General features: G+C 41.8%; 1 protein-coding gene across 7 annotated transcripts in view; it reads right to left on the bottom strand.

Moving 5' to 3' along the window:
* Nucleotides 1–27792, bottom strand: part of Arhgef6 (Rac/Cdc42 guanine nucleotide exchange factor 6) — a 121113-nt gene that overhangs the window by 55437 nt on the left and 37884 nt on the right. For all 7 annotated transcript variants that reach the window (XM_050159691.1, XM_050159689.1, XM_050159690.1 and 4 more), the window contains 2 exons: nucleotides 27425–27626; nucleotides 15893–15963 (listed from right to left, as the gene is read on the bottom strand). In XM_050159691.1, the coding sequence (XP_050015648.1) occupies nucleotides 15893–15963; nucleotides 27425–27626 (273 nt within the window). The remainder of the gene's footprint in view (nucleotides 1–15892; nucleotides 15964–27424; nucleotides 27627–27792) is intronic.

Genomic DNA, 27792 nt, shown 5'->3' with positions numbered 1-27792 from the left:
AATCCCAGCTTCCCTTCGGCCTGATGCAAGTTTGAGCAACTTAGTCAGATCAACTGTCAAGATAGAGGGGGACAACAAAAAAAGCTGAAGGTGTAGCTCAGCCGTAGAGCACTCGCCCTGGCATGTGTGGGGTCTTAGGTTCAGTTTCCAGAATCCCAAGTCATATTTAATGATATAACAATTATTCGCATGCCACACATACACAGGCAGGCAGCATAGGCAGAGATTATCTCAAGGGGAGGATGCAGAAAGGCCATGCGCAAATGCTGGACCATTTTATATCAAAGACCCGAATATCTGTATCCGAGGCGGTCCTGGCGACAGTCCTCTAGGATACCACGGAGTGACAGTACTCACAAGACTAATCATGATGAAAAGTGGAGTAGCGGAAGACAGCAGGGGTCCAAGGAGCCACTGGCTTTCTGGTGAACTGGGAGATGGCAGTCCCAACTGTGCTACTGGCTTACAGGCTGCCTCAGTTTTAAGGCATAGCCTACCTCATCTCAGATTGTGACATTACAGGGACCACTGTGAAGCGGCTGTGAGATGTTACACAAGTAGGTACTGGGCAAGCGGCAAACGCTCTGGCCAATTTAAGAGGCTGAACGCATCGCTCCCAACCATAGTCCTATTGGACTTTCAGACCAGAAGGCTCTGTGGGGAGAGGAACGTCCTATGTCTTGTGGGAAGTTAAGCAGCACCCCGACCTCTACCCATTAGATGCCAGCTGTACTCCATCCCATGCTTCAGTTATGACCATCAAAAACGTGCTCAGGAGGGCAATGCCACCTTAGTTGGGAATCAGTGAGTTAGAAGGCCACACGAGGGTTTCCAAAGCTAAGAGTTTGCTAAGCATAAAGGTGCATGCCTGTTATCCCAACACTCGGGAAGCAGGAGGCAGAAAGATGGTCTGAGGCCAGCTTGTGTACTCAGTGTGTTTAAGGCTAGCCTGGGCAAGACTCTGTGCCCCAAGAAGGAGAGCAGTAAAGGGTTAAACTACAGGCCCTGCTGACAGCCACTTTTGTCTGCTTTCAGTTTCCCTATTGCTCAGAATCTATTCTTTCCAAATGTAAATTCGGAGGTCTAGAAGAAGTGCTGCTCTCTGAAATTAGCCCAGTGATGGAACAGAGCTGCTGCTGCCTATTTAAAAAATCTAGTTACAATAAAGGTCACTTGCTAGAAACTGCTTTGAGATGAATGGAAAGCAAGTTCAGCCTACAAAGTCTGGATCTGGAGCTTGGTTGTCAGAGTCCTAGCAGGCACAGCGCCCTGGGCTGCAGCTCTGGCACCATACAAACCGGGTGTGGTGGTTCACACTGATAATCCCAGTATTCTCAGGAAGCAGAGGCAGGAGGATCATCCTCATCTGTACAGAAAGTCTGAGGCCCACCTGGAATACGTGAGACCTTCTATTTAAAAAATGTGAAAACGTATAGGTTTTAATTAAAGTGATGCTTCAAGAAACTAATTATAGATGCAAATGCCTATATTTAAAAAAGGCACTTCATCTTTAAAACGTCTGTGCTTACTGGGTTAATTGGACTCAATGGGTTAAAAAAAAGAATGCAAAGTTTGCAGGGAGGCATTGTAGTGGTGAATGTAGTCAAAATTTGTTGTATGCATGAAGGAAATTCTCAAAGAATAAATATATTTTTTAAAGGAGGGGTGATTTCTAATTTTTCATTTAGCATTCAAGGGGCTGGGAGGTCCTTACTCCCTTCTAAAATAATTAGTGGGATAAAATGGGAAATCTGTGAGGAATGAGATTATAGAAAACAACTATTCCACAAGAGTGGATAGACAATCAGACCCTGAGAAGTGCAAGCTCCAGGAGCAAAGACCCACAGGAAGCAAGACTAGAGTAGCAAACCTTAGCTGTAACTGGCAAACCATTGGGCACTTACAATGGAGGAATCAAAGTTGACCACTCAAGGGGCTCAGTGCCGGGAAAACACGTTTATACTTTTGTGAATTTTGTCCCAGTAAAAATACAGGAAATGCCCTTATTTTTCAGGCAGGAGGAAAGGAAAGCAGGCATTATGATACCAGCATATTCTGGTAGCTAGACAACAGAGGGACATTTAGTTGCTAACAGTGTCAGCCCTCGGAGAAACGATTTTACCAGATCATAATCTAACTGACGTGAGAGTCTAAGCGACACGGAAAAGAGAACATCTAAATTCCAGCCTGCTGTCAAGAGTCATGGAGAAGAAGAGAAATGACCAACCCCAGGCCCCGCTAGCCATCCTGTCTCACCTAAGAATGGACACTGAGAAGCATTAATGAAGAGCAGAGGCCAGGAGCTCAGGCTCACCCAAAGGCTAGAACACCATCATGGGAGAATAGAATGCACCCCTCTCCACAGATCTCCAGCACATTACTCAACACCTGCTCTCTAGTCTCTTTTCCCCAGCGCATCACGTCAGGCTTCCGGTTGAAAATGGCAACGTCTCTTATTGAAAGGAATGAGCTAGCAACAAACTATAGAAATGATAGTCCTCCTGGAAATTGGAAGCAGACAAGATTACCAGGCAAAAGTTGGGAGCATGGGGTGGGGTGGGAGAAGGGTAGAAGGGGAGAGATAAGGGAGAAGGGGAGGGTTGGGGAGAGCTTGGGGGAGAGGGATGGAAGGACAGATACAGGAGCAGGGAAGAAAATATCTTAATTAAGGGAGCCATTTTGGGGTTGGCAAGAGGCTGGACTCTAGAGCGGGTCCCAGATGTCCATAGGGATGTCCCCAGTTAGGCCGCTGGGCAGTGGAGGAGAGGGAACCTGAACTGGCCTTGTCCCGTAGTCAGACTGATGACTATCTCGAATATCACCAGAGAACCTTCATCCGGCGACAGGTGGAGATAGAGACAGAGACCCACATTGGAGCACTGGACTGAGCTCCCAAGGTCCAGTTGAAGAGCAGAAGGAGGGAGAATATGAGCAAGGAAGTCAGGACCACGAGGAGTTGGTCCACCCACTGAGACGGTGGGACTGACCTAATGGGAGCTCACCAAGGCCATCTGGACTGGGACTGAATGAGCATGGGCTAAAACTGGACTCTGAATGTGACTGACAATTGGGGCAGACTGAGAAGTCAATGATAATGGCACTGGGATTTGTCTCTACTGCATGTTCTGGCTTTTTGGGATCCTAGTCTCTTTGGATGCATACCTTCCTAAGCCTGGATGGAGGGTGGAGGGCCTTGGACTTCCCTCATGGCAGGGTACCTTGCCATCTCTTAGGACTGGAGGGGGAGGGGGAAGGTTAGTGGGGGAGCAGGAGAGAAGTGGAGGGGGGAGGAAGTGGAAATTTTGATTCCTAGTATTAATAAAGTAATAATAAAAAATAAATAAAAAGAAAAAATAAAAAGGAAGGAATAAGCAATAGGAGCTAGGGGTATAGCGAAACTGTTGTTCAAAAGTAAAGCAGATACAAAGACTTTTCTCAGACACTGCAACAATACCCTGAAGAAAATTATCAGCTTTGGGGCCTGATTTTCAAGAGATGGTCCTAGAAATTCTTCAGCCTCTGTATCTTGCCCATTGTGAGGTGAACTGCCTCCTCTCCTGCCCTTACTCTACACAGGCCCAAGGTCAACAGAGACAAGAACCTTGGACTAACCTTCTGTTACTGTGAGCTCAAGCAAATGTTTCCTCCCTTATGCAAGGATATCCGGAAGGAAAGTAATGGAGGGAAGAAACCTGGATTTACATAAAGAAGAAAAGAATATTCATAGGGGGAAAGTGGTAGCAAAGAATAATTTGAATTTTCTATTACCAAGCAACCAACAGCTAATAAATTATTCAAAGTTGGGCTCTGGGTTCTATCCCCAGTACCAAAGGAAATAATGCATTTGATTACATGAGTATCACCTGTATACAACTTAGGCATGTTTATGTGTGAGTGAAATGGAAGGTATTAATAATATAAGACAAGGGAGGGAAGAATAAGGACTACTTAATTAACATAAGATACTTTTACTATCTGTGAATATTGAATATTTCTTTGTGTACTGTTGTTTGAAAATGAACTGGGAAGCCCAGTGTGGTGATACATGCCTGCGATTGTAGCACTTCAGAAATTGCAGGAGGATCAGGAGTTCAAGGGCAGCCTATAGTGATAGCTCAGTTATGTTTTAATAGATAAAGCTTGCCTAAAATCAGAAGGACAAGGCTAAACCACTGAAGTCAGGCAGTGGTGGTGCACACCTTTCATCCCAGGATTTGGGAGACAGAGGCAGATGGATCTCTGTGAGTTTGAGGCCACCTGGGGCTACACAAGATCAATGTTGAAACAAATCCAGGTGGTGGTAGCTGACACCTTTAATGCCATTATCAGGGAGTCACACACCTTTAATCCCAGCACTAGAGGGAATAGAAAATGGGAGGAGAGAGTGGCTCTGGCTGCTTAGTTTGCTTAGTCTGCCTAGGCTGCCTAGGCTGCTTAGTCTATTTAGGATGCTTAGTTTGCAGTCGCCCAGCCTTGGTAGAGGCAAGACTTCTCTAGTGGCTTGGCTGCTTTGCTTTTCTGGTTTTTGGGTTGAAACCCAATATCTATCTCTGGATTTTTATTTTTCATGCTACAGTAGCGTTGACTACATAATGAGTTCAAGGCCAGCCTAGGCTATGTGAGACCCTGTATATTTGTTACTTTTCTCATGGTCACTGTAACCAGATAGCCGACATGAAGCAGGTGAAGAGAGGTCTTGTTTTGGCGCACAGTTTGAGGGTGGAGAGCCCATCATTGAGAGCAGGTAGCTCCTTAGCATCAGTAAGGTAGAGCTGAGACTACTTCATCCTCACATCTCAGCAGACCAAGAAGCAGTGAACAGGTAATGCTGGTATTCTGTCTGCTTCCTTTTCCCCCTTTGTATCCAGTTCAGGACCCCAGATCATGATGACATATTATCAACATTCTGAGTGGGCCTTCTCTCCTTGGTTAATCCTCTTAGAAACATCCTCACAGACATACCCAGAAATCTGTCTCCTAGGTGAGTCTAAATCCAGTCATGTTAACAATGAAAATTAACCATCATGTTTTATCTCAAAAACCAAAACAACAAAAAAAGCAAAGCAAAACAAAAAGCAACCAATAAGAAGAAGAGGAGGAAGAAGACAAACAAGAGAAGACCGAAGAGGTGACTCATTGGGTAAGAGCGCTCACTGCATAAGCATGAGGACCTGATCAGATGCAGGCACTCACATAAAAAAGCCAGGCATGGTCACTTGCTAATGCCAACACTGTGTGGGGGTAAAAACAGGAGGATCACTGAGGTTTGTTGGCCACCAGCCTAGCTCCAGGTTCAGTAAGAAACCCTGTCCCAAGGGATTAAGAAAACCAGCGATAGAACAGACCATATAACAGCTCTCCTGGTCTCTGTATATATACACACACACACATGCATGCATGCACACATTCATGTACACGCACATGCACACACACATGCAAGTACATGCTTGCATACCTGTACAAGCACTTGTACTGCATATCACTCTCATAAATCAACTACAAAATAGAAAATAAACTTGGATTTGATTTGAATTTATATTGGAAACTGTAAGGCAACTATAAAAACATTGTTTTTAATATAACAGAAGCCAGGTGGAGTGGCACACACCTGTAATTCAGCACTTTGGTTGTTGAGGCCTGAGTTCAAGGCCACTTTGTTCTACATAATGCGTCCAGCCAAAACTCTATCTCATAAAACAAATGAAAAAACACACACATTGGGGCTGGAGAGATGGCTCAGCGGTTAAGAGATCTGACTGCTCTTCCAGAGGACCGGGGTTCCCAGAACCCACATGGCAGCTCACAACTATCTGAAGATCCAGTTCCAGGGGATCTGACACCTTCACACCAGTGCACATAAAACAAAGTAAATAAACAATAAGAAATATTTAAAAACACACACATATATGTATGTGTGTGTATATATATAATTGGTATATATATATAAAGAGAGAAATGTGATCATATAAAATACTCAATTAAAACAACATAAAACAGGAAAATGTAGGAAAAATAGAACACAAAACAAGGGCAACAAATAGTTAACGGTAACAAGGGGACCAGCAAGATGGCTCAGCTGGTTATGGTGCTTGCTGCCAAAGTTGATGACCTGTGTTTGATTCCAGGACCCACATGGTGGAAGAAAGGAACTGATTCCTATAAGTTGTCCTCTGACCTCCACATGTGCACTGTGGTGCATGTGTATGTGTACACACATACACACATAGAATAAGTAAATAAAATGCAATAAAAATCCTAATCCACATTTATGCATTTTTACAGCCAATGCATTAGTGACAAAGAACACACAATGGAGAAAGGACAGCTTACTCAATAAATGTTGTTAGAAACACTGGATACACACATGCAGAAGAATCAAAATGGACCTATATTTCACACCATACACAAATATCAGCAAGCTGGATTAAATACCTATAGGCAAAACTCAAAACTACAAACCTACTAAAAAAGAACAGAGGAAAATCTCCATTGCATTGATCTAGGTGATAACTTCTTTTGGACATGACACTAAAAGCTCAAGAAACAAATGCAAAAAAATAGACCAATACTGCAAAAGAAATAAGAGGTGGAGACATGGCTTTAGTGGGTAAAATGTTTGCATGCAAGAATAAGGAAGTGGTGACCCTAGGGCCTGCTGTCTAGTCAGTTTATCTGAATAGGTTGATCTCCAGGTTCATTTTTATCTAAAAACTAAGGTGGCAAGGTAGAAAGCCAGGCATGATAGCACATACTTTTATTTCCAGCACCCAGGAGGCATATCCTGTGAATTTTGTGTATTGAGTCCCAGGCCAGCTAGAAAGTGAGACCCTGTCTGAACAAAAATAAATAAAACCAAAGAGTAAAGCACACAATACTGACTCTTTGTCTCCACATGTACATGCACACACATACATGTACACATATGAGCATGTACACACACATTCAACACACACACAAGAAACAATGAACAGAATGAAGACACAAGCTACAAAATGAAAGAAAATATTTTCAAACTATTACCTACTAAGGAATTAATATCCAAAATATATAAGGAATGCAAAGAACTCATTAGCAAACAAAAAAAAAAAAAACCAAGAAAACCACCCTATGCTATGGGACAGTGGTCTGTACCCTGTCACTTTCAATTTAAATAAATACTGATCGGCCAGTAGCCAGGAAGGAAATATAGGCGGGGCAGCGGGAATTCTGAGAAGAGGGAAGATTCAGTCTGCAGTTGTCACCCACCCAGACACAGAGGAAGCCAGACACAGAGCAAGCAAGATGTGATTGCCCAGCCAAAGAAGGTACCAAGTCACATGGCTAACAAAGACAAGAATTATGGGCTAATATAAGTTATAAGAGTTAGTAAGAAGCCTAAACTAATGGGCCAATAAGTTTATAATTAATGTAGACCTCTGTGTGATTCTTTGGGACTTAAAGGCTGCAGGACCAGGCAGAACAGAAACCCCTGTCAACAACCCTATACTTTTATCAGTATTTTGGTTTCTTTGTGTAACAGTTCTGGCTGTCCTGAAACTCACTCTGTAGATCAGGCTGGTCTTGAACTCAGAGATCCACCTGTCTCTGCTTCCTGAGTGCTGGTGTTAAAGGCATGTGCCGCCACCACCACCCAGCCCACCCTATATTTTTAAAATGAGCAAAAGGAAATCTGAATATACATTTTTCAAAATAAAACACTAAGTCACCAGTAAGTATATAATATTCAATGCCACCTATCATGAAGGAAACACAAATTAAAGGGCTTTCATCTCATACCTATTAGCTTGGTTATTGCTGAAAAGACAAAAGATTGGTCTGGAGACGTAAGTCAGCGGTAGAGCACACTTGCCTGGTGTGCTTGAGAACCAGATACACAAAATGCTAAAGACATTGATGTGGGAAAAAAATGGAACCTTTGCACACTACTAAATGAATACAGTCATTTTGTAAAAAATAGAGGCTTAAAAAATTGAAAATAAAGTCAGGCATGTACACCTTTAATCCCAGAAATTGGGGAGTGGGTGATGGCAGGAGAATCAGGAGTTCTAGAACAGCTTCAGCTACATACCAAATTCAGGGGTGAACTCCAGCTACATTAGACATTGTCTCAAAATAAAAGCAAACACATGTTTTAAAAGGTCAAAAAACAGCTCAGCAAGTGAAAGCACTCGCCATATAATCCTAGAGAGTTAGAACCCACGTGAAGGTGGAAAGAGAAAACACAGACTCATCTTTCACAATGTTGTTCTCTTACCTCCACATGCACACAGTGGCATGATGCTCCCATCCACCACACATCCTAGGTGGAAACACACACACATACACACACACCCTAAACTAGTCAAAACACAGGCTTCTCTTATAAAAACTGATCTAAGTCCTGTGAGCTCAATCTTCCTGGCATGTTGTGTGATTTTTGAAACTCAAGTTTGTCCGTCATATCTCTCTGCCCAGCTGTGACGGTGCTCACTATAGTACCCCAGGTAATCATTTATACTCATGCCCAGCCCTGGTGTTTCTTTTGTATTCATAGAAATAGCGATGCATGTCCTAGAATTTATGAGTATTATATTTTATTAACTATTGAGGAGGAGGCAAGACTCCTGATTATTGCTTTATTAAAAGAATATACCTAAGGACTGGGAGAAATTGTTTTGCGGTTAATAGCACTTGCTGCTCTTACAGAGGACCAAGATTTGGTTCCCAGCATTCATAAGGCAGCTCACAACTATCTGCAACTTCAATTCTAGAGGATTTGATGCTCTCTTCTAGCCTCTGCAGGCACACATGTGGTGCACATACATACATACAGGGAAAACGCTGATACTCATAAAATAAAAATATATAAAAAATTTTCAAAAATAAAAGAGCATTTCTTTTGAAAGTGTTTATTTGGTTGTGATTAGAGGCTGTATTGGAACTAAAAACTCAAACTGTGGCATCATGCCTTTCCTCTCAAATTCAATAAGGAATGAAACGTCTAATCATCATCTTTTTGTGCATTTTTTTTCTACAAAGAACACGTCTGATAATGAACCATCTCACAGCCTCATCCTCCCTTCAAGGACTGCCTCTATCACATAGCCTGAATCCCAATGCCTGGTCAAATAAAGAAAAAGAAAAAGGAGCCTGCTGGAGGAAAAAGTCCACCACAGCACTGCCCCGCCCCCGGTCATACTCCTCTGCACCCCTGAAAGGAAACTCATACAACTGCAAGTTCTAGAGGTGGCAGGATGCTGAGCTCACAAAACCAAAGTGACAAAAGCTTTGTCGAGGCTAGGAAAAGACCTGAGTCAGTAAAATGCCTGCCATGCAAGCCCGAGGAACTGAGTCTGGTTCACCGGATCTACACACAAAGTCAGAGGTGGTGGCTCCTGCTTGTAACCCCAGTGCTGGGGAGGGGTTGGAAGGTGTTGCCCTGTGGGTCACTGGCCAGCTAGCCTAGCCTGGCTGCTGATCACTAGGTCATAGTAAGAGACTCTACCTCAAAACAAACAAACCAACCAAAAACACAAGGTGCAGGGCTCCTAAGGAACAGCACCCAAGGTTGATTCCTGGCATTCACACACATGCACATACATACATGTGCACCTGAACATATACAAGCACAGATACACATGAACACACATGTGCACACACACACACACACACACACACACACACACACCCCAAAGGGAAAATACATTTTCTCATCCCATTATCTTCTCTCAAAGCACGTGAGATGGGCGCTCCGCAACACAGAACTGCCCTTGCAGCGGTTTCAATGGCCGCGTTGCTCCCCCGGGATGCTTGAGAGCCTTTCCCAAACTCACTCAGGCTTTTCTCACTGTCTTCCAGCTCCAGGGAGCATCCCATGAATGGAGGCTGGTTCTTTCTCGGGGCACAGGGTGCCTAATATGAAAGGACAAGGAGGGACGCAGACAGAGAAGGCTATGTGCTCCCTAACAGAAGGCCTCAGTGGTGAGTCAGAAGGCAGGGGCCTGGCAGACCAACCAGTTTGAGAACAGTACAATTGGATTAGGATGAAATCCCTTCAAACTTCCCAATTCAGGCTATGTTGTGTTCAAACACTGCCTGTGCCTCCCTGCTTCCGTCTCCATGAGGACATTGAGCCTCCATTTGCTGAACTAACTTTTCCCTGACTTCAGCACAGAATACGTGGAATGAAGCCATGGAAAAAGAAGTGGCAATCTTGTATCTCTACCCTAGACTATTATTTTCCCATAAAACAAACGCCCTACACTTGCTGCAAAGGTTTTGAAGTAAATACAGCTTTGGAACTAAGAGGAAAGAGTCGTGTAAGTATGAGGAAATTGTCAGGTGTGGTGGCACCTGCGATTCTTGTACTCGGGGGGGTCACAAGTACATTGTCATCCTAGACCACATGGTAAATTTTGGGCCAGCTTGAGACACAGCCATACCTTCTCTTAAAAACAAAAATAACAGAATGTACTAAGAAATTGTTTTAAGAAGCTAAATATCTAAACAATGCCTGATAATTGAAGTTTGAAGGAAGGCTATAGTGACCTCAGAAAAACCTTACATCAAAGTAAAACTACATTGTAGAAGTCTGTGGTAATTCTGGTGTTTGTAAAAAAAATGATAGCATGCTGGAAATATCTTTTGAGAGCAAAAAGGCCATTATGTTTCTGCATTCATGTCATATCTGATTTTATGCCAGTAAAACTGTCTACCTATCTGCAAGAGCACCGACTGATCTCACACCCCCAAGTCACTGGCTTCCAATACACCAGCAACCTCATTCGGCACACACCACGCCATAGACTTACCAGCTCATATAATCCCACCACTTCGGCAACCTCCAGCTTTCGGGTGGAAAAGATTAGTGGAGGCGTAAGACAGGAAGAGGGTAAAAACTAGTGAGAAATATGGAGAAGAGACTCCATGGAGACCTGTGTCAAGTCTTATCCTGTGGAATAAGAAGTGGGTGAGGCTGGGCATGGCGGGGTTCCTCTTTAATTCCAGCGCTCGAGGCAGGTGTTGAAAGAAATGGAGTCCATTTTTTTTTTTTCAGCGTTGTGGGTCCTGAGAGGTTACTCATGCTCCAGTAGATTGTCCTATGTCCATGTGAATCCAAGTAGCAGTACATGAACGTACGTGAACTCGGTGTGTTTATAAAAGACCACATGAAAGTTGGGAGGGCAGATAGGGAGGAATTGGAGAGAAGGGGCTGAGAGGTAGATCAGAACACATTATATGCACGCATGGCAGTCTTAAAGAAGAAAGTGGAAGGGGAGAACTGACTCCACAAAATTACCTTCTGACCTCCACATATGCCCACACACACATCATAAACACACACAAACATGCCACACACACACACACACACGCACGCATGCACACACATACACACACACAAATTTGGAAAGGGGTGGTAAGCTCCCAAACGGACGAGAAAATTCAGGGTGGGAGTGGGTAGAGAGATCAGTGTGGAAAAATGAGGAAGCCAGTGGAAGGCCACACCAAGGGTCACAAGAGCTGTCGTTGGATTTTTGGTTTGCCATGTTACAGCCATTGTCTCACCTGTCTTTGCGCATGCCAATTCTGCAAACCATGTCATTTAACCATCGTAATTATTAATCATCACTATTAATTTGACTGAATTTAAAAACACCTGGGAGTCATTTTTCCGGGCATGTCTGTGGTATTTCCAGAGAGGCTTAGCTGAGGGAATACGTGCCCTGAATGCAGGTGATACATTCCAGAAGGTGGAGTCCCTGACTGAACCAGAAAGGAGAAAGGGCAGAACAGCGCCAATCATCTCTCCCCGGTTCCTGATTGAGTGGAACATGAGCCGCCTCCATGATGGACCACATCCTCCAACTGTGAGCCTAAAGACCCTGCCCTGAGTCGCTTTTGCCATGTATTTTGCCAAGAGCATTTTCACGCTGTGTGCTACTTGCAGTAATTGCAGGAAATAAAGAGTTCCGTCTTCTGAGGGACAGTTCAGTGGGGGAAGAACCATAATGTGGGTCCTTCTTGACGAGTTGCAGGCATGCCCCTGTTGCATGGGCACATTTCCTCATACAGATGCCACGCCTACATTCCCTTTCAGTTCTTCTTTGCGTAGAGCTACGTTCTGACCCGCTTCAAAGACCTGCCTTGAACCCTACCTCCTCCCTTCAACCTTTTCTTAGTGAGCCTCAAATTTTAGTTCCAACGATCACCCAATCCACCTTTGTGTTGAAGGGGAAAAATGAAGAAGAGGTCAGAGAGTTGATTAAAACACTACATGCCCATATTCACGAGCAGAGATATATGTAGCAAGTCAGTTTGGGCCCCCCAATACCTTTAGTTTGAACAAACTTCCCACCTGCTTTTGCTACAAAAGATTCTTGGCCACATTTTGAATTGCCATCTTCTGGTGCTTTCCAGTTCTGCATCATTCTCACCTGATGCTGCCATGTTTGTCCTATACGCCCAAGGGGACCGTGGGTGTCAAAGCAAAAGCCACACGACTTTAAGCCTAACAGTTAAGATGCATCCAGTCCTTCCCTACTCCTGTTCTTTACGTTTTATCCCCTCCTCACTTACAACAGAACCTTATAATGGGCAATGAAAGGCAATAAACAAACACTTGTTAGAAAACCAAGTCAGGTGAGGTTCTGCATGTCTGTAATCCCAGCACTCAGGAGGCCAGCATGATCAAGTTTCAGGCCAGACAGGGTTACAGAGTGATATCCTTCCTGTCTCAAAACACAAAACTAAAACGAAGTAAAACTAAGATCCTTTGCTCACTCTTTCTCTCGTGTGTTGAGTATCTCTCTCTTTTCACCTTTCCCTTCCTTCTCTCTCCTTCCCATTTCTCTGGAGAATGTGACTAACACACAGCACCAAGGTAAAGGGAATTTGTATTAGTGAGGACTCACTGCATGAATGACCTTAAGTTTGAGTGAGAGATAAATACAGCTGGAATGCGTATATAGAAAACTTTTGGGCTAGAGAGATGGCTCAGCAGTTAAGAGCATTGCCTGCTCTTCCAAAGGTTCTGAGTTAAATTCCTGCCAACCACATGGTGGCTCACAACCATCTGTAATGAAGTCTGGTGCCCTCTTCTGGCCTGCAGGCATACACGCAGACAGAATATTGTATACATAATAAGTAAATAAATAAATATTTTAAAAAAGAAAACTTTCCACGAAAGATAATAATAAAGAATACATAGATCTTATTTTTATGTTAAATTATTATACATATACATATATGGAAATATGTGTATCTATACACATATACTTCTCAGAAAAGTTAGATACGAATAGAGATCATTTTAAATTAGTGGTACTTATTTTTTTCCTTATACTTTTTTCTATATCGTTTCATTGTTATGTATACGATTTATTTGTAATAGCATAAAACTCAGACACTACATTTAGTAAAGAATACGTATTAATTGTATTAACAGTGCTTGAGAGGGGAGAGTTGATGTAAGATTAGATGGAGACATCTTTCATGTGGAATAATGATTTTCTAGTTTTCTGAATGGGGTAGTATTTTTTTTATTTGTCGCAGATATCCATAGAGGATAATCAGATAACATACTTTGAATTCATTGCCACAATTTTTTCCTAAATACTCAACCCCAAATTATTTTGAATGAAAAAATAACTAACCAACAAGAATCTCTTTATAACCATATCTAGCTGTAATACATACAATTTATTTGTACTCAGTAATAAAACAATAATAAGCCAGACATAGTAATATACTCCTGTAATCCTTTCACTTGGAAAGCAGAAGCTAGAAGATTATACATCTAAGGCCAGTTTGGGTTATGTGCTGAGTTTCAGGCCAGCTTGGCCAACAATGTGAGACTATCCCCAAAAGAAGCAAACAAACTGGGCATGCAAATCAGAGGCAGGAGGATTAGACATTCAAGTTTATCCTTGACTATATAGCAAGTTTAAGGCTAATCTGAGCTGCAGGAGATACAACTAAAAAAACCAACAAAATAAATAAATAATAAAAATTATTTATGTAATACTAACACAAAAGCTCTACATGTTTTTCCTTCAGGCCAGTATGAGTTGCCCAAGTGCTGTGGGACAATGGTCTTGTACTTTGTAAAGATTTGTCAGTTGTATTATTTTAATAAAATGCTGATTGGTCAGTAGCCAGGCAGGAAGTATAGGTGAGGTGACCAGAACAGGAGAATTCTGGGAAGAGAAAAGACTCAGTCTGCAGCCGTTACAGAGGAAGCCAGACACAGAGGAAGCAAGGTGAGAATGCCTCACTGATGCAAGGTACCAAGCCATGTGGATACCACAGTCAAAAATTTGGAGCTAATATAAGTTATGAGTTAATAAAAGAGTGAGCCAATAGACCAATCAGTTTATAATTAATGTAGGCCTCTGTGTGTTTCTTTGGGACTGAACGGCTGCAGGACCAGTCAGGACAGAAACCTTGGTCAACACCCAAGACCTTCTCTTTTCTTGACTAAATTTGAGATTTGATATATCAGAAATTTAAAAGCATATACATCTTTTGAGCCCAAAAATTCCAGGAATCTATCCTGCAGATCCTTATCAAATTCTAGACTAAGGTACTGCCTGCAGAATTGTTTATAACAACTAAAGCTAGAAACAGTATATATGCCTTTCAGTAGTGGATAGGTTATGCAAGCTGCAGTCCATGCAGTGCATGCTAGACAACACTGCACCACTGAGCTATCTCAACCTATCCCATCAACATTCTGAACTGTTGCAGGCAGAAGATACTGAAAGGCACAGCAGAATGCCGGGATGCTGCAGATCCACTGAGAGAAGCCACGACACAATTTCAACTGCCATTTGCCTCCATCCTTTCCTTAAAAATGAAGGCAATAGAGGGTCATTTGAAAGAACTGATGGGGACCAAAGAGCTGGGAGACTAGCTTTGCTGAATCATGCCTTTATAACTAGAAACAAGAGGAAATCATTAACAAAAAGTTCTTTTCTAATTGTTGCCCACTGCACCTATGACGTTCCTTCTTGATTTTTCATATCACCGACTGTTCATATCACCAGTATGGAACATCCGTATTTCACTGGAAGCCAATGACACTCATATACCTGCACAGTGATGATTAAAAACTCCGTATCCATGCACAAAATCAAATGAGCATGCGGTGCACATGCACGGAGAACACTGGGTAAAAACTGAAGCTGTATTTCAGTAGAGGGTAGGAGAGACCACAGGGCTACCAGGCAAGGCAACTTAGAGGTAATGACGACTTGACCTTTTCATTAGTGACTAGGCTAAGTCTGGAAAGGAAATGAAGGAAAGCAGAGAACAGATTAAGGAGAGTGATGCAATTTCTTTCTTCAAACCGGAGCTTATTTTGAGTATTACACATACCCTATTTATAGCTAATACAGTTTGACATAGCTGTGCTCAAGTCAGAGCTGTTTCATCCGTCCTTCTGTGTCAAAAGGCAGTCTTGCTTTCCGGCTTTCGTCACAAGCTAGAATTAATAATACTCCAGCAGCTGTTGTGGGTTGATTGACTCTCAAGTAAAATCACAGACCACAATCACTTAAACCGCATTCCATCTTAGAAACCTGGGAACATTCCTTCTTGTAACTACACGGTTAGGCTATGTCACTGGATTTCGGCATAGTGCCTACATATTAACCGTATTCTCTTCCACCACGGTCAGTAGGCCTTGCTCGGAAGCATTGTCAGCTGTTTGGCTTACCAGTACAGTAGATGTGAAACCTCCAGCCACCTGTAAGACTGCCGCAAGTATATGAATAGCTTGCAACGCAAACGGCCGGGGAACCTTACAAAGCAACTTATCCCATATTCCTTTTGTGTCACCTTAAAATTATCAGTGGTTTGACAAGTGAAATATCTCCAAGTGGAGTGAAAGCAATTTTGCCCTCCAAACACTCACCACGGTGTAGTAATTCTTGGTAAGTGGAGCGGCGTCAAATCCTTTGACAGCTTTAGGGGACAGAGGTCTCTCTGCGGAAAAGATGTTGAGATAATGTTAATACCACACAACGCCATGGTGGCCATTTGATACCTTAGGACAGCTGACATACTGTAAAGACTCCAAATGGAAAGATCAAGGAAATGTACCTTTTTAAGTAAGTGGAAGCATCACTAAACATCAGAAGGTCGAAGTTTAACCTTCTTGTTCAGACTTCTCAAGTCCCAAGGGAGGAGCAGTCCAAAGAGTTAATGGCTGAACCAGGGCAAGAGTATCACTCTCAGTTTGGCTTTATTTATGGAAGTCAGAGTCTTCACTCAATTTATTCAAAACAGGTTAAGTGAAACCAAAGCAAACTGTAGTGTATTTGTAACTGGCAGATTATCACACAAACAAAAGAACATAATACCAACCGTGCCTTTCTTGGGGGTGCCTACCGTGCCAACGATAAAATCATTATAATCTTCAACTTGCTGAAAATGTCTGTAAAATGCTTCTCTGTTTTCGTTATTGTTTTAATATTATTATATTGTATTAGAAAATGCTGCCTTCCTTCTACAAAGTTAATCTTACCTATTAACTCACAACCATGGGCTATCCTAGGACAGTATTCTATTTAAAATAAAATATAAAAATACTCATATTTCTATTTATAAGATAGAGTTTTGCTATGTATCCCAAGCTAGCCTTGAACTCCTGATCCTCCTGTTTCAGCCACCCAAGTGCTGAAGATTACAGGTGTGCACCACCACATCTGGCTATAAATGCTTAGCAGTATCATTGCATAGTATCCTTCCAGCATGCATTGTCTCCTTTTCTTCATTTTGCTTTGTGCTCCATTATTTTCCTATATCATACACTGCTTTAAACCCTTTCTGAAGCTTGGAGGACTGCACATGGCCAAGTAAGAGTATGTCATCACACATTAATATTCTTTTAAAATATTTTTGCAAGTTATGACTTTTTTACAGAACAACCCTAAAATTTAAAAATACCAAAACATAAATAAATCATGGTGATTTTCCATTATCCAAAGTTAAGCATCATTCTGAGTAACAATTATGTATTATGTATTTTCATTCTTTTTATGAATGTGTATGTGTGAATACACATACATCTTTTCCTATAGTCTTGTAATTCTATTACAATACAGTTTCATAAATATTTCCCATATAATATTGATTTTAACTTTTATTGTATTAAAATATTCCTAATATTTATTTGGGACTAAGTAGCATTAAAGACATTTTATTTATCTTTCCAGCACTCTGTTAATGGAAATCATCTTATTTTACAAAGGAGAGAAGACATGAAACCAGGAATGTAATGTCCTTTTCCTAAGGTCATGCAGATAGGAAACTGGTAGAACCAAGATCAAAGCTGAGGCAGAACTTCCTAAGGAGGCTCTGCCCCCAATCAATAGGATCCCCAGAGCCAAAACTACTTAAAGGGCTTGGTCAATAGCACTGGGCAGAAGCTGATGCAGGATTTAAGTAAAGATTACAAGTTAAGTTTTTTGTTCAATTATTATTTAAAGTAATCTTGATACAAATAAAATTTTTGAGCCTGCTGTGGTGGGTCAAATTTATAATCCTAGTCCTAAAGAGGATGTGGCAGGAGGACGGTCATAAATTTTAGAATAGTTAAGGATGCCTAAGGAGTTGAAGGTCATCTGAGCTACATAACAAAAAAAATGAAGAAATGAAGATCACTTGTTAAGTATAAAAGCAAGGTCTACAGACACAACACATGGAACATGTTCCATCTCCTTTGATCTCAGAAACTAAGCAAGGTTAAGTCTGGTTAGTATGTGGATAAAAGACACCAGCAAGATGTTGTCACCAATCAGAAGCAAGGCCAAGAAAAGTGCATTCCAGTGATGGAGTGCCTGCTAAGACATAGCCAAGGGCAGGAACGGCTGATGGAATGCATAATGCAATTGAAACACAATGTTAACTATGCAAAGAAGAACGGAGGAGAATCAAACATGAAGGAAGTAGATGCTTTAGAGATTCTTTGATGCCTGGGATGACTGAACACCACAGAAAAAGAATTAGTTCTTTGAAAATGTAAGCAAAGGTAAGGATGGGAGAAACAACAGTGCATTACAAACATGTCTGAAATTGTTAAAGAGAAAATTTAGTTACAGTTTTACATATTTTTCAAAAACTTAATAAAATAATCAAAGCTCTAAGAAGAAGGGAAGAGTGAGACAGAGAGAACAAACTACCAATATCAGGGGCCGTAGATGACTCAGTGGGTAAAGGCCCTTGCTGACAAACTGGGTTTGAGTCCTGGACCCACACAGTGGCAGAGGAGAACTGACTCCCAATTCCCAAAGTTGTTCTTTCACCTCTACTTTGCTTACATATACACACACACAGAGAGGGGGGGTATTTAATTAAATTTTTAAGAAATAACTTATCACTAATGGGGATGAAACAAAAGATTTTACTCCAGAATCTAGAAAATAGGGAATATTTTTATTTATTTATGAGACAGGGTCTCATATATAAGGAAGAGTAGTTTCCTAATCTGCCTTAATACAAATCCAATTAACCACGCACCTAATCTTCTCAAATAATTTAATGACTCCTTAACAGGATCAGTTGGAGAAAATAAGATTGGTTTAAACTCTTTGTTTCACATCATGCTTGTTTCAATATTTCCTGGCATGAAAATTTTTGCATGGAAAAGGAGAATGTGTCTTGCCTCATTTCTTTCTTTTGATTTTTCCCTTTCTTTCTTCCACAATGATTGGGGGGGTGTTTTTGCTTTTGTTTTTAGACAGGGTTTCTCTGTGCTGCCCTGAGTGTCCTGGAAATCACTCTATAGACCTGACTAGCCCAGAACTCACAGAGATCCTCCTGCCTCTGCCTCCCAAGTGCTGGGATTAAAGGTGTGTGCCACCACTTCCTGACTCCATGCTTCTTTTTAAGATAAAGTTTTGCCAGCAGTCCAGTTGACTGACAACTCATGATCATCCTCCATCTTCAGCATCCTGAGTGTTAGGAGTATAGGTGTAACTCTCACCTAGTCTTGAGAGAAAATGAATGAAGAATCTCTACAAAAACCTTAGCTTTTAGGGCCAGTGAGATGGCTCAGAGAATAAAGATGTTTGTTGTTTGCCACCAAGCCTGATGGCTTTAGTTCGAGTATTTTCTTTAATTTTGCCAAATACAATTATACTGGATATTGTAACAGATTCTTGCTTGCTAACTATTTTGTTTTATGTAACTTTACTCTGTTAAAGTAAAAACCTTCCTTTTTGATTAGACAGAAAGAGGGAAATACTGTGGTATGGTCTTTCTGCATGCTGTGAGTGTGTATTTCTCTAATTTGTTAATAAATAAAAGTGCTTTGGCCTATGGCAAGGAAGGATCGAGCCAGGCTGGAAATCCAAGAAGAGATATAGAAGGGCAGAGTCAGGGAGATGCCAGCCAGCCCTGCCAAGGAAGCAAGACAGGTAAAAAATGGGGTAACAAGCCATGAACCACATGGCAAAGCATAGATTTGAAAATATGAATAAATTTAAATGTAATATCTAACTAGTAATAAGCCTAAACCATCGCCCAAGCATTTATAAGTAATATTAAGTCTCCGAGTGGTTATTCAGGGTGGGAGAGAAACCTCAGATTACACATACATCTTTTATTTATTTTCAGTTTATATGAAGGAGTGTTTTGCCTGCATATGTGTGCACAAACTACGTACATGCCTGGTTCCTGCAAAGGCCAGTACAAGGTGTTGGAGCCCCTGGAACTAGAGTTTACAGACAGCTGTGAACCTCTAAGTGGGTGCTGGAAATTGAACCTGGGTCCTCAGAAATAGCAATAAATACTTTTAACCATGAGCCATCTCTCCACCCCAATTGTGGCTTCTGGATGTCACTGATGTTGAAGTTCTATCCTCTCAGTGAGACATTTTTATCATCAAGGTGATTTACTACATCTTTAACCTCAAGGATGTGCTGAAAGCTCACTCTCTCTCCTCTGTGTCTCTCTGTGTGTATAAGAGAGAGACAGAGACAGGGAGACTCGACTACTCAATTTCTTGCCTTTCTATAATATCTTGTGGGTTGTTCTTTGTGCTACACTTCTCTCGAAGAGCATGGGAAAGCACTGCCTCTGTGCCTCTGTGCCTCTGAGCACAGTAATATCTGCCCCAGACCTACAGTGGAATCTAGAACGTAATATGCCACTCCCCGAAGACAAATTTACCATGGCACTAAGTGTTCTTGTGAATGACAGTCTCAAGAGATGGAAACTGCATAGCACTCCCCTGGCACAACCCTCTGCAGGGGGAGGGTTATATGTCCCTGGGCTTGCTTTGTCATTACATGACATTACAAAAATACTCTGAGTATTAGGTTGAATGTCTCACCTCCCAGGCTAGGTGTGTGAATTTGTCAGAATTACTGACTGTCCAAGTGACCATATGGCTATACCTTTGACCCAATTGGAGGAAAGATAGAGATTTCCCAAGTTCTTCAGTTCCACTCCTGATTCAAGTTCATGGAAAGATTAAAGAGACTGTTCAGTACCGGGGTTTAAAATGTGTCTATGGAATGCTCATTTCATCTTTGAATCAATCTATAAGTCATTTTCACCCTCTCTGAAGATTAGTCTTTCTTCCTAAGCTTACATATCAGCAAAAAATTCATGGAAAGAAATTTATAAAAAGGCAGCTATCCACAATCATTGAATACAATGAATTCAGCATGTCCTCTGTTGACATTCTAGGTAAATCTGGTAGAACTAGAAAGAGTTTGGGTAAAAAAAGAATTCAAATCAACAAAACTTTATTGCTCATCTAACTTTCCTAACAAAATACTTAAAACCTTCATTTACACCAGGCTAAACTTTGATATTGGTCCAAAGCTCACTCATTGTCAGTACTAAAACACCTCCCAACACCCAACACACACACATACGTATACACACCTTTCTTCTATCTTTTCTCTGAATAGAATCCAGCACTTTATTACTTTATCATCTGTCCCTATAGTAAAATATTTATAGCTAAGCGCCTGTAAAAGATAGGCTTCCTTATCTCATAATTCTGGAAGCTGAATGTCTGAGATTGGGTGGTCTTATTCACTTGGCCTCTGGGGAGAGCCTCCTGAGCTAGATAACAATATGGAAGTAAAACAAAAAGAGAATTGACCACATGAAGAAGAGGAGATTCCAAAGTAAGACAGAAGACCACTGAGATTCAGGAGCTGGGTTTACTCTCTTCATAACAATCACTGTAACAGGAACTATTCAATGTGCCTAAAGAGCTACTTTAATCTTTCTTCCAAGGGTGTCGTTCCTAAAATTTTAACTTCACTTGCAACTGGATGTGGAGGCCGGAGGAGCAATAATTCAAGGTCATCTAACTTTATGTAGTGAACTTGAGGAGAAAGAGGGGAGAGTAAAAGGAAGGGATAGAGAGGAGAGGGGAAAAGAGAAGAGACAAAAAAGAGAGATGAAGAGAGGAGGAAGAAAGGGAGGAGAGAAAAGAAAGGGGAAAAGGGGAAGGGAAAAAGAAGAGAAGAGAAGGGAAAAGAAGGAAAAGGAAGGAAAGGGAAGAGAAGAGAAGGGAAGAAAAGGGAAGGGAAACAATAAAAAGAATCTACAAACATGAGTTGTTTTCCCCTTTACTCCAAATGGTTGGGTTATATACCCCTCTTATCACTAGTATCCATTACTTCATGTAGCTAGCTAAATCACTAAACATACTATATTGCAATGATATCTTCTCCCACTAATCCGAAAGCCAATGAGATAAGAATCATTCTTATGCTTTTCTGTCCCACCAGTGTTCAGGACAAGAATTAATAAGCTAATCATGGGAAACAAATCTTTGTTGAGTAGTCAGATGGATGATAACACATTCCTTTAAGAAGTTCTTCATCAGGTTGAACCTCTAGATTTGGATTCTCCTCGTCTCTTCCCTTGTCCTCATGCTCACGCTCTTTAGTTCTGTTTGAGCAACATCTGCATCCATGCACTTTTCTGTCTCTCCACTCTCTCTCACTATCTCCATTGCCAGGTACAAGGCAGAATCCTGACCCGCCACTCCTCTGAAATCCAGCCATCTCCCAAAGCACACATGATCCTCTGCTTCAACTTCACATTGAAGAGTTTTCTTCTGGTGTAAAGAAGAATCCAACTGGGGCTTTGGAATATAGATAAGTTGGTAGAGTGCTTGCATAATATGTATGAGGTTCTTCTGGGTTCCATTCCCAGCATCACATAAACAAGGTATGGCAACACAAGCCTGCAATCCCAGTACTTAAAAGATGCAGGCAGAAATATCAGAAGCTCTGGGTCATCGCATCCTACATAATGGATTCAAGGCTAGCTAGGCCTATGTGTGACTAGCTTTAAAAGAAGAAGTATAATAAAATAGTTATTTTCAGGAAATGGATAGAACTATAGATTATAAAGTTAAGCAAAATAAACTAAACTTAGAAAGACAAATATTACAGGTTTTGTCATACACAGAATTGTTGTGGGATTATCTTTTTGTATACTGTAAAGTTGTGTCTCTGCCTAAGGTATCTTCTGATTGGTTTAATAAAGAGTGGAATGGCCAATAGCTAAGCAGGGGAGAATAGATGGGACTTCCAGGAAGAGAGAAGAAGAGATGCCTGTGAGACATGGAGGAAGTCAGACACACAAAACAGAAGAGAGGTTTAAAATAAGTCACGTGGTAGCATGTAGAGTAATAGAAGCAGGTTATAAGAGCTAACTGAGAACAAGCCTAAACTAAAGGCAAAACTTTCATAATTAATAACAAGTTGTATGTGTCATTGTTTAGGGGGCTAGTGGGCCAAGAAAGGCCAACTACACAGAATACAGATTATATATGTAGGACGTGAGAGTAGAAAGATAGCTGTAAGGGGAGGGAATAGTTACTAAGGCTTAAGAGAATATGGTGGTTTGAATAAGAACGTCTGCCCATAGGCTCAAAATTGAATACTTGCTCAACAGAGAGTGAAAATCTTTGACAAGGTTAGAAGGACTAGAAAGTGTGTCCTTGTTGGAATGGGCATGACTTTGTTGGAGGAAGTGCGCCACTGGGGGTAGGCTTTGAGGTTTCCAAAGTCCATGCCAGGCCCAGTCTCCCTTTCTCTCTGCCTGCAGATCAGGGTGTAGCTCTCAGAGCCTGCCAGTATACCACCATGCTTCCCCACCAAGATGACGATGGACTAAACCTCTGAAACAATAAACAAGCCCTCAATTAAATACTTTTTAAAAGAAGAGTTGCCTTGGTCATGGTTTCTCTTCACAGCAATAGACAGGACAGATGAGAACAAGGGTGTTGTGGGAGAGAAAGAAAATATTGCATACTTTTTTACATATAGAACCTACATATATGTATATGTTTATATATAATGACATTAAAGAAGAAGTGGTATTATTCACAGGAGGAGAAGAAAGAGCAAGAGAGGCAGAGGAGAGCTGAGACGGGAAAGTGAGTGTATGAAAATGTAATAATAAAACTCATTATCTCGTTGCCTTAGGGTTTCCACAAGAAGTAGACTGTCACACTGGGTGAAGCTTGAGCAAACGAGACCTCAAAGACTGCCCCCCCACCCCACAATGACTCCTTTCCTCCCACAAGGCCACACCTCCTATTAGTGCCACTCCCTTCGGGGCTCATTTTCTTTCTTTCATTTGTATATTGCCTTTATAAATTACTGTTTAAATATGTCAGTAAAAAAACCAAGAGCAACTTGACATTGCCATGCCCATCTCCATAGAGCTCTAGCTCAAGGGCCTGGCATTTTCCTTGTATTTCATGGCCAAGGAAAATCATCCTGCCTGCTGCTCTGTGCCTCCCTCTAAGCGTTCTCTAATTCATTCTCTCTAACCTCCTACCAGGCAGAACCATCATCAAATCTTCAGAACCCAGTTCCAGGACTTGCCCTCAACTTAGAATATTGCTAATCAAATTGTTTCTTCGTTGCCCCAGTAGCCTCTTGTTTAGACCTTTGTCTGCATTGTCTGTTCTGCCACATGCTGCTACTGTAAGCTAAGCACTTAAAGCTAAGAAGGTCCTATGGGCAGAGTCTTTGGGCAATATTGTTAGGGACACCCCAAGTGGATAACAGGTACTCAGTGAACAAGATGAATGCAATTTTGTCACCTAACTCACAATATTCTTTCATTTTACAATATGATCTTTTTCTGAGACTGGGTTTTTTTTGTTTATATTCATTGTACATTATGTGTATATACATATTAGGCTGTATATACACATAATGTAAATCATGTACTTTGACCATATTTAACCCATAAACGTTTTTATTTTGTTTCAGTCTTGATTTTTTGAGACAGGGTCTCACTTTGTAGCCCAGGCTGGCCTGGAGCTCATGGGCAAGCATCCTGTCTCGCTCCCCAAATTATAGGCATGAGCCATCACACCCAGACATTTTACCAATATTTAACAAGCATAAATAAAGCAGAGGAGGATCTCTGGTTTTGTAGTATTTATATTTTAAAGGTAAAATGTGGGCAGTAAATGAGTAAAGAAATAATATAGGATATTAGGGGAAGAAAAGAATCGAGCAAAGAGAGAAGCAGGACAGAGAGACGGGTGGACGAAACAGGGAAAGAATTCACCTCTGTCCTGGGTGACTCAGGAAGACGCTGCTACTACGTGTTCAAGAGAGCAGACCTGGAGGTCACAAGGCAAGCAGCAGTGCAGAAATCTGAGAACATTGCCAATGGCTGGACAGGCAGGAAGGCCAACAGACCAGTGTGCATAAAGTGGAATGAGATCACCTAGGGACAAAGGTGGGACAGTACTACTGTGGTGACCTAGGCTTTGATATCTGGGAAGGGCCACGATTTGGGTTACATTGTTAATGAACTGCCCTGATTACCGAGTTGAGGCTAGATTACAGTAGTGACGAGAACAGCAGAGGGGATGACGAGAAAGCGGTGACAAGGAACCTCATGAGAGATGCTGTTCCACATACATCAGATCCGGGAACTTCCTGGCCTCACAAACTTCCTGGACTCTGAAGCCACACCTACTCTCCGCAGCAGGCTGTTTCTTGGGATCCCCTAACTGCTCAAGTAAGACTACAGTTTGCTAATCTGAGTCTTAAACCAGAGAACCCCAAGAAAAACCCAAAGGGGAGAGCAAGGCCTAGGCTTGTCCATAAAAGATTAGGCACATTGCTTTAAGACGTCAAAGTGAGAGTCACGCTGTGCACTTCTCTACCCTTTAAGCAAAGCTTGGAATTTCTAGGCAAGGCAATCAAAGTCGTTTCTTTTAGTTTTGCAGATGAGGATACTGCGCCAGGGAACGTCGGTGTAAATCTGGAAAATGGTTTAGGGGTCCTGACAACCAGATTATGTCAAAGGAAAGCTATGGCAGGGAGTGAAGGTCAGCTGTAAAAATAATCAAAACCAAGGAAATTCCAGGCAGAGCCTGTGAAAATACTTCCAGAGCTTAAAAAGGTCTCAATTCCCAGCAAATAAAAATGCTGAGGACTGAGACTCTAGATCAGAGGTAAATAAATCTCTTGCCCAGCATGTATTGGGAGCTGGGGTCCATGCCCAGCATGTATTAGGAGCTGGGGTCCATGCCCAGCATGTATTAGGAGCTGGAGTCCATGCCCAGCATAACAAAAACTGATGAGAAGTCCATACAAACAAATGTTTGTAAGTCCTCTAGGAAACACGTTCTGTTCAATGAGATGCTCCCCTCCCCCATCCCAGAACACAGAAAGCTGAACAACTGAATTTTATCTTAAGAACTTCTAAGGAAAGCCTTCTAAGTGATGATTATCTGGGGCCAGCTGTGCAGCGAGAAGGAGGAGCTTTCATTATCTGTACTATACTTCTGCAATATTTTATTTTATTTATAGTGAGTCTATATTTTTACTAATTAAATGTGTCAACGTAAAAATACGTTGTGTCCGTGTGAGCATGATGTGTGCATGGGGGAGGGCACTCCGGCCGTGGCACACATACCGAGCTCAAAGGACTGCTTTGTGGGGCTGGTTCTCTTTTTCACTTTTCCATAGGTTCTAGTGATCAGACTCGGGCAACCAGTGCTTGGCTGTGCAGCAGACACCAGAACCCAGTGAGCATCTCACTGGCCCCCCGCTGTCATTTCTTAAATTAAAATGTATTTATTTATTCATTCATTCATTTTTTCTAGGGGGCATGAACTGTGGTGCATATATGGGGGTCAGAGAAAAACTTTTGGGAGTTGGGCTCTCTCCTATCGCGTGCCCTGGGGATCTAACTCATGTCAGGCTTGGCAGGAAGCACCCCTACTCTCTGAACCACCCACTGGCCCCATCAATTATGAAGCCTTAATGGAAAAACAAAGAAGAGACCATACGAGGAGCATCAAGCTATTGAAAAGAGCCCTTAGGTAAGTATTTTTGAAAAGTGAAAAGGTGGAATAACAGCACTTTTATCTGCACTAACACATTCTTTACCAGACTGACTGTGAAAGGGTCCTACTGAATTTTGTTGCTGTTTGGCTTATTTGAGACAAGGTATGATGTAGCCCACGTTGGCCTAGAACTTCTTTTTTTTTTTTTTTTTTTTTTTTTTTTTTTTTTTTTTTTTTTTTTTTTTTTTTTTTTTGGTTTTTCGAGACAGGGTTTCTCTGTGGCTTTGGAGCCTGTCTGTCCTGGAACTAGCTCTGTAGACCAGGCTGGCCTCGAACTCGCAGAGATCCGCCTGCTTCTGCCTCCCGAGTGCTGGGATTAAAGGCGTGCGCCACCACCGCCCTGCAGGCCTAGAACTTCTTTTACAGGTAAAATGACCTTAAACTTTTAATCCACCCGGCACCATTTCCCCAGGGCTAGGAGTCCAGATGTACACCATGATACTCTGCTAATTTCTGCTTAGTATTTCAAGGAGAATCCGCCTTCTTATTTAAGAAGGACAAATAAGTTACCCAAAAAACGCCTCTAAGAAAGACTTCTAAAGAGCAATTAAAGTCAATCGTGTGTTCATTATTCAGAAAAGGGGAAAGCAATTCCTGGTGTACAATAAGCTAAGGACAATCTTGTTCCTAATGCGCTCAGCCAGGCAGCTTTCCGCCTGAGCCCGTTATCTCTCTCACACATCTCTGAGGCAGTAAGTCTTTGGTCTGCTTAAAGGGTGTAGAGCTAAAAAGGGAAGTGAGCTCTCAACTTCTCTTGTTGTTGTATTCTGCCGTGGTGATTCTCGGAGGAGCAGGAAGGACTCTGCACAGTGCTCTCGGCTAGAATGGGTAGACAGAAAGGCACGTACTTATAGTACAACAGTGGTCTGAACGGTAGATTCCTTTGCTTATTTGGTTTCCACATAGTCTAAATACAACTTTGTTTCGACACATGTAACTATTCCAGGTTCTGTCCTAGTCTTATTTTGGACACACAGTATCAACTGTTTCTGTTAAGCAATTTAAACTAAAACATTTTCAGGAAGAACACCAAGAAGGAACAAGTGCTGCACATAAGAAGACTTGGCAAAAAGCTTTACTCACCACTGGGTTTAATTTCTCGGACATAATTACTAGGGAACCATCCTGTTCTCCCATTTAATGTGCCTTCCCACCAGCCTCCTTCTTCAACTCGAGTGACATAAATGATGTCGCCTTTACACACTGACAGTTCATCTTCGTTAGTCTGCTTGAAGTTGAATCTCGCCTTTACTATCAACTGGTGACCTCCATTTTCCGTCATTTCCTAGAGAAACAAAAGCCACACCAGATGAAGTGCCCGTCCAATTGAGGCATGCACAGAAATGATGTAGATGTCAGCAAAGTGGAGTGACCAAGGCCATAACCCCAGGGCTCGAGGGAAATGCCTCAGCAGTTAAGAATGCTGGCTGCTCTTACAGAGGAACTGGGTT

The sequence above is a fragment of the Alexandromys fortis genome, unplaced genomic scaffold (genome assembly GCF_014885135.2).
Source record: "Alexandromys fortis isolate MF-2015 unplaced genomic scaffold, M_Fortis_MF-2015_v1.1 scaffold_95, whole genome shotgun sequence".
NCBI classification, from domain to species: Eukaryota; Metazoa; Chordata; class Mammalia; order Rodentia; family Cricetidae; genus Alexandromys; species Alexandromys fortis.
The sequence above is the reverse complement of the archived record's forward strand: the minus strand, read 5'-3'. Positions and strand labels throughout refer to the sequence as shown.